This window comes from Bombyx mandarina, chromosome 23 (assembly GCF_030267445.1).
Source record: "Bombyx mandarina strain Sakado chromosome 23, ASM3026744v2".
Taxonomy (NCBI): domain Eukaryota; kingdom Metazoa; phylum Arthropoda; class Insecta; order Lepidoptera; family Bombycidae; genus Bombyx; species Bombyx mandarina.
In genome coordinates, this window is record NC_143229.1 from 15,973,364 (window position 1) to 15,989,066 (window position 15,703).

The 15,703-nt window shown below is 39.1% G+C and overlaps 1 protein-coding gene across 3 annotated transcripts in view; it reads left to right on the forward strand.

Annotated features, from left to right (window-relative positions):
- Positions 1-3,094: 3,094 nt before the first annotated feature.
- Positions 3,095-15,703, forward strand: part of Asator (tau-tubulin kinase asator) — a 62,483-nt gene continuing 49,874 nt past the window's right edge. For 2 of the 3 annotated variants that reach the window (XM_089737340.1, XM_089737341.1), the window contains exon 1: positions 3,095-3,228. Coding sequence is in view for 1 of the 3 variants with exons in the window: in XM_089737342.1 (XP_089593468.1) it covers positions 3,215-3,228 (14 nt within the window). In the remaining 2 variants the exon portion in view is untranslated. The remainder of the gene's footprint in view (positions 3,229-15,703) is intronic. The other variant, XM_089737342.1, reaches the window with a different exon arrangement.

Genomic DNA, 15,703 nt, shown 5'->3' on the forward strand with positions numbered 1-15,703 from the left:
CTTAAGGACGTCAGCGATGCCAGCACCGCAAAGACTGAATCTACCACCGGGTTGGAATCACAACCCACTGAGAAGATCCGGCGAGAAACTCAGTGGGCTGTGTCTATGGGTTATAAGAGTTAACAAACTAGATTATAACACGAATTTTACTCCGATCTGGGAATTAAGCGACTCACGACCAAAGGAGTTCTAATTATGCCGCAAAAATGTGTTTATCTAAAACTCAATTTTCATTAGGTTTCAAATATGTATATACAAGGACCAATTTCGTGTGTAGTCTCGATATTCACAACCTCCGATCTGGCAACCCTAAGTAGTACGTATCTGAACTGCTTCGACCGTGGCCTAATAGAATTGATAAACATCTATTTTTAAACGGGCAAAGATAAAACGGCCCAATATAATTTCCCCTTTCCCAGTAGAGCGTAAAATGACCAATTTCAAGAACTGGTTGAGTTCGGTATTGGTAATAGGGTACAGCAGAATCCGTATTTCATAGAATACCATAATTATTTAAAAGCAAGTCTTTGTTGGATAATTTTATTCACTTGATTATGTCAGAGTCTTAATACTCAAGTCGAAGTCCAATGGCTTAATTTAAAACAAAATACGTCTAAAAGTTTCTTGGGGCTTTATAAAATTCGTTGCATCCAGAGAACGAAGCCTGCAGGCTCTGATCTCCGACGCAGTCGCATCCCATCTCTAAGTACTCGCCTACATCTCCAAAACGCCATACGAATTACCAGTCCCGTATCCAAAATTTATATTTCTGGCATCATGCCCCGAAAAAAACTATCATAAATAACAATTCGGCAATAACAGTCAATCAATTCATGATTTAAAGTATTTTGCTTCAACTCGTGTTTATGTATCTGAAACGCAAAGCGCCTTTAGAAGGTAGTCCATCATATCACGACACAAAAACCATTTGTTTTGACATGCCTTGACTTGTCACATAGCTCTTCAAGTGGCGAATATTTTGCCAGGCCTAGAAAAGCGATACCACGTCTCATACCACCACTAACGCTTAGCCCAAGGTCCGGCAGTATCCTCCAGCCTTAAAAAGCCCTTCACAATACGAATATCGTGACATCTTGAGACATAAGACCTAGCCACAGTCGTCATAGTGTCATATCTTCAATGTGATGGGACCCTAGACTATAAAATACTCGCTATAAAATACTGCTAATCAAAATTTTGGATAACCTTCCTACTCTCCACCCTGCCCATTTCTGTAGGGAAAAAAGAAGCGGACACGTAAAATTCATGTCTCTGAAGTGGGTGATGACAATTCCATAGTTGCATTTACGTATAAGGTACGGGTTCGTGTAACTGGGCGACCAAAGGCTCAGCAAGGTTGGGAGGGATTTGCTAACAGCTACCCGAGCGTCTCCAAAGGAGACCTAACTACTCACGAGTAGCTGCTTCGCGAATGAATCTACTATTGAATCGGAATCGCGACCCGGGGTATAAGCTTAATTTACGCATTTACGCATTTTTTAAAAATTTTTTATTACTTAGATGGGTGGACGAGCTCACAGCCCACCTGGTGTTAAGTAGTTATTGGAGTCCATAGACATCTACAACGTAAATGCGCCACCCATCTTGAGATATAACTTTTAAGGTCTCAAGTATAGTTACAACGGCTGCCCAACCCTTCAAACCGAAACGCATTACTGCTTCACGACAGAAATAGGCAGGGTGGTGGTACCTACCCGCGCGGACTTACAATAGGTCCTACCACCAGTAATTATGTCAATTATAATTTTGCGGGTTTGATTTTTATTACACGATGTTATTCCTTCACGGCGGAAGTCAATCGTGAACATTTTGTTGAGTGGGTACGTATTTCATTAGAAAAATTGGCACCCGCTTGGGATTCAAACACCGGTGCATCACTCAATACGAATGCACCGGACGTCTTATCCTTTAGGCCACGACGACTTACACAATACAATACAAAAATCACGAAAAAAGCTTTCAAACCAGATGTCCCACCATGATCCCTTACCGAAAACTTGTGGCGCGTTTCCTTCTAAGCGCTGAATCATCTGAAATGATAAACACGTTAGAACTGAATAAAATTTATTTTAAAACCCAAACGAAAAGTATATAAACGTTAACGGAATAAACAATTGGGTTTCTTGGAATGGTTCTGCGGCCAGGTGCCACGGGGCTCGAGGGAGGCGCTGTGTCGATATTAATAGCTGTACGATGATGGTAATTTCGGCAGCAATGTGGCGTAGATAGTGAAGAATGACATATATTTCACGCTTATACGACAATCCATGTTTTTACCATCGCACCGCCCGCCACTGGAGTAGAGTTCATCCATACTACCTGGAGCCACTGCGTTCATCCACAATGCGTTTCCACAGATTTTGTTTGCCACGTGCCATCCGGCTTTGGAATGAGCTCCACGGTGTTTTCCGAGCGCTATGACATGTCCTTCTTCAAACGAGGCTTGTGGAGAGTACTTAACGGTAGGCAGTGACTTGACTCTGCCCCTGGCGTTACTAAAGTCCATAAGCGACAGGTGCCCCAATTGAGCATTTCGAAAACTCTTTTTGTGGTCGCCTCAAGTTACATACCTAGAGGAGGCAATGGATGCCAACACTTCCCCCTAACATGTCTTTCTGGACCCTCCCGATACACACTAGGAGCCCTTGAGGTAAACACCTAACCCACTAAGCTTGTCGGCGAATCTTCCGTCAGCTCAGCCGGTCGGCCGAGAACGTCAATAGTTTTATCGACCAAGTCATTATTCCCGTCACTAGTAACAGCGTAAATTTATCCAGATTCTCTTTAGCGGCATCGTAAAGGGAGAAACGTTTCAGAGTGCGCATGGGAGTCGGTCGGAGCGCGCGTGCCAATGTCCGACCGCGCGCCCCGCGCTTAATATAAAAGCATCCAATCCAAAAATATAAATAATAATTAAACAGAAACCGAAGTCAGGCTCAAAGGAACAAAGAACAAATTCGAATAACAAAACGGAACTCGATAGTAACAAAATGAAGTCGTTCGAAATCCGAACTTAGCGCCATATTTGAACGTTTTGGCGAAATTTTCAAATTTTCGATTCTGGATTCGCGTTCCGTTACGCGCTTGTTTCTTGTTTTTTTTTTTTTGAACAGTGAAGTTTTATTTTTGTGCTTTGGAATATTCTTTTTTCTGTTTTTTTTTTGTTATATTTCGGTTCAAACGCACCACGGACATGTTGTTGAACTGGTAAGTGAGTATTCTATTCACAAATTTTATTGTATTAGTGTCGTGTGGAAGATCGAGGTGGGCGCGAACCGGCAGAGAATAAAACTGTAGTAGCTTACGTCGTTCGAAAACTAACAGCTCATTTGGTTTCACGCAAAGTACTTTTCAATGTTAATTTCAATGGAATTATCTCTATCAATCTGATTACTTTAAACATTTAAAAAAAATATATATAAAAATAATAATTGCGACCGAATTAATCTGAAGATATCGTGCGCACCTTTAGAATTGAAGTATCTAGAATCTAGCCTAACTAAAAATTTTAAGAAAATGAGTTTTAATTTGTACGACTTAAAACATGTACTCAGTATGACTCAGTACGACTTAAAATATGTACTCACTCACATGTATCAGTTTATAAAATTAAACAGTCTCTTTTTGTATAGATAAGAACAAACGTACTCTTTTTGTCTCTTTTAAATGAAGCGCACACTTTAAAGTATTAAAATCGATTTTTTTGGCATTTACATAAAAAAACAATAAATTCGAATTAAAGCACTTCAATTGTATAGTTGCGGTATGATTACCGTCTCTAATGATTACAATTCTTTATATACAAATATCTTGTTCTCATCTTGTAAGCCTAAGCTAAATCAGGAGATTGGTTTTTGCCAGTTATCATCACCATATATACCACAATAAGACGGTGTATGAACAAAGAAACTCCACCCGGATAATAATCGTATTCACGTCAATACGGATTCATCAGATCCTATAACCTTTGCATTAGACGCCTTCAGCTCTAACTCTAGGAGCAGGCTTAGCGACCCCGGTAACCGTACTCGTCGAACTCGACAAAGAGGTCGACGTGCAACGTAACACATGCATCAGCCCGCTGAGTTTTTCGCTGGATCTTCTCAGCGGGTCGCGATTCCGATCCGGTAGTAGATTCTGCGAAGCACTGCTCTTGAGCTGTTAGGTCTCCTTCGGAGGCGCTCGGCCAGCTGTTAGCAAATCCCACCCCTCCTTGCTGAGCATTTGCTCGCCTACCTGTCCTGGTGAAACTGGAAAGGCCTCTGGCCCCTAGTAATGCTACATTCTTAAAAATAAAAAATCGTATTAAAAACAAGCTAATTATGTAACACTTGTATTTTGTTCAGTTTTCGTGGATCATAGACCTAATAAATAAAATATTGACTGCTAATAGAAGTGAAAACTTATCTATATCTATACTAATATTATAAAGAGGAAAGATTTGTTTGTTTGTTTGTATTGAATAGGCTCCGAAACTACTGGACCGATTTGAAAAATTATTTCACTGTTTGGAAGCTACACTATTCCCGAGTGACAAAGGCTATAATCTTTTTTTAAAAAAATTAGGGATCCTTACTAAAACTCCAATAATGTAACCCAAGGTGTAAAAAAAATGCCTAAAATATTCTTTACATCGCGTGCGCTGCCAAAACTATTGATGATAGAATAAAATAATGTACTACGACTTTGTAGAACACATTATTATTTACAAAAAGTGTCGCGACGGTACATGTCTAACTATTATAGTTATGCCGCAATAAGTGTTCTTTTATTTAAAAAAATAAACCAACGTGAAATATTGTTGAAATTTTTGTTAAAGACCCGAGCGGAGCCGGAGCGGGCCTCTATAACTTATAATTTTAGTATTAAGATTTAAAAATCCATAATGTTTAAATTAAAATTAAAAACATCAATCTAAGTTTTCAAATCTATTGACATCCCGAGTAACAAATATATACATGACATACATGTTTATTTTATTATTATAAATATATTAAGGTCTGCACAAAATCATGACAAAATATAAATATACAATTTAATGGAAACAACAATTATATATACAAACACTTTATACTAAATCCATCCAATTTTATTTGTAAATATATACTCAGCACTAATGCAGCACGATACGTCATCTATATAACTACAAATATACTGCTATTACGCATGTCGGTGACGCGCACTCACAAGACTTTACTGGTGGTAGGACCTCTTGTGAGTCCGCACGGGTAGGTACCACCACCCCGCCTATTTCAGCCGTGAAGCAGTAATGCGTTTCGGTTTGAAGGGTAGGGCAGCCGTTGCAACTATACTGAGACCTTAGAACTTATATCTCAAGGTGGGTGGCGCATTTACGTTGTAGATGGCTATGGGCTCCAGTAACCACTTAACACTAGGTGGGCTGTGAGCTCGTCCACCCATCAAAGCAATAAAAAAAAAAGAAATGAAATGAGATGCTATGTGATCAAATATAGTCTCAGTAAAATGGTGGTAAGTTACTGAGACTTTCTGAGTGGACTTTTTGGAGGATCCCGAGAAGTTACGTCCAGCGGCTTTGTTTCATTTTCTCACATTTGTGCACTTTCACAGATACTAAACAGTTAATAAACCACCGTTATTACGTATTTAAACCTTAAAAAAACACTAAATAGACAAAATAAAACAAATCACACAACTTCACTCCTGGCGTTCCCGTCAAAAAGTCAAGTATTGTGTTAATTACCGTCTAGACCGGTCATCGTTCGGCGAGTAAATTAACCCACAGACACAGCCCACTGAGTTTCTCGCCGGATCTTCTCAGTGGGTGGCGTTTCCGATCCGGTGGTAGATTCTACGAAGCACTGCTTTTGGTAGGGTTAGTGCTAGCAACGTCGTCAGGTTTGAGCCCCGTGAGCTCACCTACTAGTTAAGTTTAGGCTGAAATGGTCTCTCAAGACCATCAGCTCAGATAGGGATAAAAAAACCGTCTAGTTTTCTTTATACAAAAATTTAATAAAAGAACAAACTGAAGTCACTATTGAGGATCTAATTGTGATATATTATTACAATGTTTGTGTTTCAAAATAATCTTTCTTTTGTTTTTTTTTTTGTGTCATGAGCGTTCGCAAAATAGTAATTCTCACGAATCGTGTCGTTTGCGTAATGCGCGTAATATTTACAGGCGATCGCTTATTTATTTGCAAACAAATGTTGGAGATAGACATGCATTCCGCGCTCTAATAGCAATAATAATACACGGCAACAAAGCACACGCGGTCGTTCGACTCTAAACTTAGATTCTATCTATTATTGGAGCCGGTGACTGAATTGATATTCAGTATACTTAACCCATTGAGTTTCTCGCCGGACCTTCTCTGTGGGTCGCGTTTCGGATCCGGTGATAGATTCAGCGAAGCATTGCTCTTGCTAAAGCGAGTGTTAGCAAATCTTCTAGAACTGAGACTTAGAACTCATATATCAAGGTCGGTAGAGGCATTAATACAGTTGATCTCCACGGGCCCTGATAGCCGCTTAACTACAGGACAGCCTCGAGTTCAAGCATCCACTTAAGAGACCAAAAAAAAGTCTCACTAAAGAGCGGGCCTTGAAAATGAAAATCGCCATAACTAAATTTTCGCGACCAAACTTTGTACGGACCACATGACTCTGATTGTCATTTGAACACTGAACGTCATTCCTATTGTATTTAGGGTAAGATCGAGATGTTCTAGGGTAATTTTAGTCCTGTAATTCTCCATGCAACGTTAGCCCCGTAATATCAAAGCGTGTATGAATCTCGCGTGGGCTTTAATCATACGTTTAAGATGTAAACGTCTTTTTGTCGTGACTATTATTAGAGCGAAGCCGTGTGGACGAGACAACTTGGATGTTAAGGAATTCGCCCCGCCCCTCGCCGGAGTAGAGCTCTTCCGCGCTACTCAGAGCCGCTGCGTTCATCCAGAGTGCGTTACCAGGGATCTTTTCTGCCGCGTACCATTCGACTTGGCAATGAATATCCTACACGGTGTTTCCCGAGCGCTGTTTCACGTGTGCTTCTTCAAACGATGCTTGAATAGAGTACTCAGTAGGCTTGAATGTGCCGACATACATGAGCAATTTACTGGTGGTAGGACCTAGTGTGAGTCCGCACGAGTAGGTACCATCACTCTGCCTATTTCTGCCCTGAAGCAGTAATGCGTTTCGGTTTGAAGAGTGGGGCAGCCGTTGTAACCATATTGAGACCTTAGAATTTATATCTCAAGGAGGGAGGTACATTTACGTTTTAGATGTCTATGGGCTCCAGTAACCACTTAGCATCAGGTGGGCTGTGAGCTCGTCCACCCATCTAAGCAATAAAAAAACATGATTTTTGTAGCTCTATTTCTCGAAAAAGAAATATACATTAAAGTGTTGCTGTCCAATTCTTCAAAACAAACGAAATCAGGCTGTCTCTTTCACACTAACGGACAAGCGAACGACACCAGATGCATCCTACGCTCGTGTCATTAACATGTTTATAACCAGCAGTCTGCCAACAGCAGACGTAAACAAACTTCAAGCTACGTGCGTCTTGAAGGAAAATTGGAAACACTTTTGTATCTCTATGTACATTATTGTCTTCTATTAAGAGAGTATATTAAACAGACTTAGACGCACTCTGTGAAAGAGGCAATGGGAGAGAAGGGTGTGAGTGCAAAGATGACGTATGAAAGGCATGTATGGAAAAGGACTTCTTGCGGCTACTACAGGTTATGGGCGAGAAGAAGTAGTCTCTAGTGAAGAATTTCTTACTCTTTAAATTAACATGAGAAGCTTTCTAAGTTGGTCTCCGAGGCACAGAAATATCATTTATGAACTTTTTAATTATTTTTTTATTGTTTAGATGGGTGGATGAGCTCACAGCCCACCTGGTGTTAAGTGGTTACCGGAGCCAATAGACATCTACAACGTAAAAGCTGCCACTCACCTTGAGTCAAGAGTTCTAAAGTCTCAGTTGTAACAGTACAACGGCTGTCCCAACCTTCAAATCGAAACGCATTATTCCTTCACGGCAGAAATAGGCAGAGTGGTGTTACCTACCCGTACAAACTGACAACACGTCCTACCACTAGTAATCGAGCAAATTATAATTGGACTCACTATAATTGTTTGGACTTCAGCGAAAGACCTTTACCGACTTCGACAACCTAAAAAGGGATATCGAAAACATAATCGAAGTCAATTAAAATATGCATCATTAAGGATAACTTAAAAACGATTACTCAGATCTTGATAAATCCTAAATGGGACCATACGAAAACCAGTAGCTTTTAAATAAAAATAATCATCCGAATCGGTTCACCTAGAAGAAATTCTGATGATTCTGATTCTAACCTAAAATAAAATACTATGGAATTGAGAATCTCCTCATTTTTTAAGTCGGTTAAAAATCATGTCACTTACCAGTCTATTTGAGCCGCCGTGTAAGTCAAAGACTCTCATAAAAATTATTAATTTAGCACGACATTATTAATGTAATGAGGTGATAGATAGTATGAACGTGTCGATCCTCCAAGAACTCCAGATAAAGACGAGGCTTTCTACCATCTACCTACGTAGAGCTCTGGAATATTTTGGCAACATTGCAAGAAATGATTGCAGCTTGGAGAAGCTAATGGTGACTGGCAAGGTGGACGAATGAAGACCACGAGGTAGAGGCCCGACACGTTGGACTGACCAGATCCGCACTACCCTCGACACCACAGTTCACGATGCTCTCCACTCGGCGGCAGATAAGAGTAAATGGCATGGAATCCGGAATAAACTCTTGTTGCGAGGAGGTGGTCATGACCCTCAGTATTGAGGTAGCCGAAGCGAGCGACTAATCTATTCGTGCCCTTGGAAAAGAAATCGGTGCACGCCGTGGCAGAAACAAGCGCACCGATGCTGCCGAACCGCGCTAAATTCTCCCTATGTCCCCTTCGTTAATATTACGTACACTAATGAGATATAATCAAATGAATTTTGTGTGTTTTTGCCAAATTCTCTGTGACGCTGTACCTATTAATTTGGATGTTACTGCGTTTGTAGTTTTCGCTTTTCTTACACGTCCGTTTGATGTGAATCTATTTAAAAACATATATTTTGATGTATTCAAGAGTTTATTAGACAAGATGAGCGGGCGGTCTAAAATAATCGCCCACCAATATCAAACAAAAGGTCGAAGTAGCAGTTATTTTAGCGTTTTGGGATAGACTGGAACACGGTTTAACTTAATGGGTAATTAAGAGACTGAGGAGCCGTAAGCGCAAACGCTATCTTCTAATCATACGCATAAAATAGATCTAAATAAATAAACAACGTAGCGTGAACTCCTGTCGAGAGAGACGAGCACGAATGACTATTGTAGGAGGCTGAACAACAAAGGGAAGATCTTCCACCGAGCGGGTGTATATTTGCTCGGTAGACCGACGGTCCGAATGTTGTTGTTCGGAACTTATATATATGCGGTTTATCTTGAAAATGTCGTAAGCGAGATTCAGGCATCTGTCAATCTCTTCAATCTTGCGTTGTATGATGGTTACCCGCCACACTATCGAAAAAGAATTCGTATCGGTCATAGACCTATATAGTAGGGACACGACATATTGTTCTATACGTACAATTGCTTATATAAATAGCACCCATTTTGAAGGCACACACATAAACATATATCTATCTCGTTCTTACTCAGCACTTTAACTCGCAGGAAAACAATATAACAGTATTTCAGTGCGTACATAAAATGAAACATGAATATACGTAAATGTCTCCGTCTCCGTCTAATGAGGCCGAAAATCCGCCATGTTTAGCGCGCCAAATGTCATTGTCACGTCAGTTCGGCCGTCTGTTTTGGGTTGTACATTATTTATTGACTTTGATATCGATTTAATATGATTGCTAATATAAAATTTGTAATTTTATCATGCTTAAAACATACAAAAATAATAATTAAAACATATTTTATAGGATCTCAAGAAAGTCGATGCCCCAAAACTATTATCTATATATATTTAAATTCATTATGGAGCCCTCATCCGAAACATAGATTATACACTTAATATATTTGAATCCGAAATATCGGACACCATTTTTCGGTCGGAATCTATTCATCATGACACTAATAATAAATACCTCTTTAAAATATGTCATCAAAACATATTTAGACATTCTGTTTAGATATTTCGGGAAAAAGGCTACCGACAAAATCTCTTCGGAACTATTTAAATAAAATAGTTTTATTCCGCAGTGAGTAAAACACAATTGTAAATTCGTTAAATATTTATTAATTAAGTGATTTTAGAGAGGAAGTCACAAGGAATGACGTTTGTAATTTCATTAACGAATAAATGTTCTGTAGGTGTTTTTTTTTATCAGGCGGTCTCTTGATAAGTTTAAAATTTGCGTGCGGTGCGGTAGTGCGGTGCACCTTCCTTGAGGAGCGCTCCGATAGTGTGTTACGGACTTTAGAGTCAGCAAAACAATTAAAATAGATTGTAATAGTCTAAGAAAAGCACGTACTCAAAATACGATAACATTCAGCATGCTAGAAATGGGCTGATGGCATTGTACTATGCCATATCTTTATGTTTTGCGGCAAACGACAACTTTATAAAATCAGTGTAGCAAATTTTAAAAATCGTCATATCCTTTACTTGGAAAATTTTAAGCACGAACTCGTCTTAGATTTCACATAATATCTAAATCACATCATCTTTGCACATAACAATATACTTACTTCCTATTAAAGTATAAATTCTACAAATACATTAATACTCAACAATATTTAAAATAAAATAAGCCAAGAACGTTTATCGATAAAACCTACTAACATTAAAATCTTCTGGGCAGCACTAAAGCCGCCATGTTTTGTGGCCAGATGACGTCACAGTGGCACGAATTTTTTGTTGACGTTTCATTTCCATTAGTTTCCTACTTCAGTGGTATCGGTATCGAGAAAAAATGCATAGGACTTAAGTAACGCCCCTACCGTCCGTAAAAAGAATTAATTTCAGGAGCGCTAATAAATTTACTTACTTTCGTTTCGCAATCGAATCATCACGTTCTCGAAATTCGAAATTTATACTCTTAATCGAGACCACGAAAATTGTTTTGACATGCGGTAACATAAATCTCAAAGGCTGGTTATCGAGTAGTATATTGTCGCTGCGCGTGCGAATCCGCGTAAGAGCAACTTGTAAAGACCGCGTATTTGCTTTTTTATAATTTTACAGGAGGAAGAAAAAACTTAATATCTCAGCCATTTCAATTCTTATTACCAACTGAACTTAACAGATAATTCTTTACACCTATCTTTATTGGAAAATAAAGAAAATTTATTCGTAGTTACCTTAGATTTTATGTAGTCACTTACGCGGTTTTGTTTTAATTACAAAATAAGTGCACTTTTATTAAAGGTACGCGGTTTTGAAATAAAGCAATTGAGTAAAGGGTTGTTGTATATTATATACCATGTAATATAATGATCCGTTTTCGTATCGACGACTCGACACATTTACATTACGAATTCGATAGATTTTCGTGCTTGACGTTCAGTGTGCTTAGTGCGAGTTTTGTAACCGCCTGGATAGCGTAAAAGGTAACTAGAATTTGTATGCAGTTGGAACAGCGCCCCAAGCGGCAAATTTACGCAAACGTTCCAACTCGATACAAATTTGAATAACGTTTACGCTATCGAGAACGTTAAAAAACTCGCACTAAGCACACAGTATGTCAATACGAGCAGACATCCGCTCGGAGGAATATCTCTCAAGCACAACCCGGTGTGTTTAATATTTAAAATCGTTTTAATACGTTTGTTTTCGCTAAAAATCAATTGATTTCATGAAAATGTTTATTTTGCCTGCATTACGTTCGGCTGCAAATAATGCATGTTCTGTTTCAATTTGACGTGTTCGAGCCAGCGTCTTATTAATTTCATTTGAATAATTCGTAAATGTTTGTGAGAATTTATATAAGTTAAAATTAGAAAAGAAAAAAAAAACGTAATTACTACAGCTTTTTCTGAAAATCATGCTGTGTTGCTCACAGGTTAATTGTGAAACTTACCTTAGAAGATTTCGGACTAAGGAAATCTTTGGCTCTGAATATAGGTGAAGCTTAATAAACAAACTCCAATTAATGCAATAATATCTTGTATATGACGAATAGGGCACGCTGCTACCTGTGACATTTCGGGTTAGAACAGCATCAGCCCCGTGGATGTCGTAAGGCAACTGAGAGATAAAACTGCTGGCCGTCAACCAAACGAGCCAAAAATAGATAAAAACAATTGAAATTTATTCGCAGAGCCATTTTTTAACGTCACTTCTTCGTCTGAGTCGATGTCTTTATTGCTGAAGGACGTGACCAACTTGGAGTGTTGATCGATGTACTATCCTTCTCCACGTCCTCCTGTCATTGGCGGTCTTTATAACCTCGATTATTGACAGCTCGATGAGCATCCAGACCTGACCAGCGCGTAGGTGAGCGTCCGCGTATGTTTAAAATATAATATTATTAGGCTTGTGTGTTCAGAAATGTTTACTCGTCTCTTCTAAGGCAAGATGATAAGTATTATTCCATGCCTAAACTAAACATTTCGCGGAATTGAGACCTTAGAACTTATATCTCAAGGTTGGTGGCGCATTTACGTTGTAGATGTCCATGGGCTCCGGTAACCACTTAATACCAGGTGGGCTGTGTGCCCGCCCACCCATCTAAGCAATAAAAAAAAAGAGCCGTTACTGAGGAGTTAGAGGCGCGGTTTTCCGACCACTCGATTAAGCGGCTAATGGGCAATAAATACCTCTGAGTATTTAAGCAGCATACTGCGTTCGCCAAATAGTTTCACGTCGTTTCGGATCCTCCCGATCCAGTAACGGTGCTTTGGTACCACAAGCACTAGTCACCGTCCTCGCCGAACCCATCGCTTGCGACGAAGGGCTCAGCGAGTAAATTAACTCACAGACACAGCCCACTGAGTTTCTCGCCGGATGTTTTTAGTGGGTCGCGTTTCCGATACAGTGGTAGATTCAGCGAAGCACGGCTCTTGCTAGGGTTCGTGTTAGCAATATCGTCAGGTTTGAGCCCCGTGAGCTCACCTACTAGTTAAGGTTATGCTGATATGGTCTCTCTAGGCCATCAGCTTAGGTAGGGAATAAAGAAAAAAATACGCCAAATAGCATTGACTAGTAGTGTACACACGGGTAGGTACCACCCTGCTTATTTCGACGATTCCGTATAGAACGGGTACCGATGGTTGAAGTTAACACGTTAACTGCGTTATGCAGCTTAAAAAGTCCTACGCGACTGTCCAGTAGTGAGGCAGTCAAAACCGCGTTCTTTCGCTCATTGCGGAAGACGACTATGACCACATTTCTATGGGTATATTCAATAACCGTCCTTTATGAGGACTATCTACTGTTGGTAGGAGCACTTGTGAGTCCGCACGGGTAAGCACCGCCACCCCGACTATTTCTGCCGTGAAGCAGTAAAGCGTTTTCGAAGGAAGCCTATAAGGAAGCTATACTGAGACCTTAGAACTCATATCTCAAGGTGGGTGGCGGCATATACGTTGTAGATGTCTATGGGCCCCAGTAACACAGCTAACATCAGGTTGGCTGTGAGCTAGAGCTAAGCAATAAAAAAATAAAAAAGCGGCCTATCTGGTCTCATAGGCACTGTAAACAAATCCTCATAAAAACCTCATTCATACGCACCGGCTCGAAGTCCCTTAAAAATGGTCCAGCAGTCAACATGCTAGCAATAAAAGCGATAATTCACCAACATAATATTAAACTACAATTACTCCCGATTGGTAATGCAGGTCATTGTGTCAGGTATCAATTGCGAATTTATTAAATTGAGGTCATGTTCGGACGTTGTCCAGAGTTTCTGGATTAACGCTCCAACTAACTGGGACAAAGTATTAACATTGGGCATTAATAATTTTAGATTGATGATATTATGATATTTTTACACATATTGATGACACTTGATATTTTCGATTTCTCTGCCTTATTCCTGTTATTGGTAATTAGACGCGTTGTGATGAAGTATGGCTGGTGAGGCTGGTGGGGCTGGTACCACCGACCGAAGGAATTATGTGCTATTAAGGTCGGAATTAAAGTATTTCTCTTATTTTTAATGCAAGTGAAATATCGATCTGGAATTTTAAGATTGCCACCGTGGGTTTTTAATTTTTTATCATCTCAATTTCAGTAAAAAAGATACATTTTGTTAGTTTTACTTAGAATCTATATCAGTAATTTGAAAACCTAACATATTAGTATCTGACTATTTACTATTTTTTTTGAGTCTTTCACCAAGTGCCTGATGCAAAGGTTTATTAATCAGAATTGTCTTTACAATGCTGTTCTACGGATCTAAGCAAAAAATTGTGAATCAGGAATGTTTTATTTTAATTAGTTTAAGTGAATAGACGCGAGTATAAATAGATTCGACGGATATTATGAAATTTATCCGTACATTCTTCGAGAACAACGTCTGATTCTATCTAAATTTCGTAGTTTTCTCGCGAAAATTAAACAAGCTGTCAAACAATCGTTTGTTTAATCGCTGAAAATAATTGGCAAAGGCATCTACAGTTCGCGCGACACAAAACGTTCAATGCTAAGGGCGTTTATTTACTGCCAAAACTGAAAGCGCCTTGTCTCATGATGATGGATCAGACGGTATGCAGCAAGATCATTATCCATTACCTTTAAAAATAAAGAGTATTTTACCTCGTTTAGTTAAGGTAACTGATAATCAAAGTTAGAAAATAATCCTATTTTTAGTAATCACTAGCTGATCCGGCAGACTTCGTAGTGCCTCAAACGATAAATAAAATACTTATGCTTTTATATAAAATAAACTTAAAACAAACAAAAGGAATCCGTCCGACGGGGGACACATCAGAGGAAAAACTATTTTTATTTAAATCCGAGAATGTTCATATTTATCTACCTTTTAAACCTTCTCTGGACTTTATATAAGATAGATAGAGAGAATAGAAGATATAAGATAGATAGATTTACACCGTGATTTCCGCGATGTAGATGCGTGGCTGTGTACCTAAATGAAATGATTACATATCAAACTGATCAGAGACCAACAGAGCTCATTTAAGGTAAGCGCGAATGCTAAAGAGAACTTTATAATAAGGGGGCATTTGTTTGTCTTACTGATGTCGCGATAGTTTTCCTAACCACATTATGATCTTAAAAAAAAGTTATCCAACTGAATACCGCGAAATACAAAAACGGTCTTGTCAAGTTTGAATCACCGCAGAGGTCAACAGCCCAGTTCCTTGAAAACATACAAACGTATTTTCCGGGCTATTTTCAGGTGTTTCGAGACAAAATGACACAAAAACGGTCATCGTTCTAAATGAAAATAATTCACAAAATGTTTTTGTAAAATCAGGGCTACCGGCTTAAGAATTTTGTTACCATAATGGTAGTTTTTCAAAGCAATTGTGATTTATGAAGGAAGTTGTGCACGTAAAATTCGATAGTCCATTTAAGTCAGTTATTCGGAGTAGTCTATTTACACATGTCCAATTACATATAGCTATTAGAGACTTAAATATAGTCAGGTACAGGTATATTCAGGACTTAGGTATAGTAGATACACTTAGATATAATCATTAACAACCGCTCGGGTTGTGATATCACTGTTT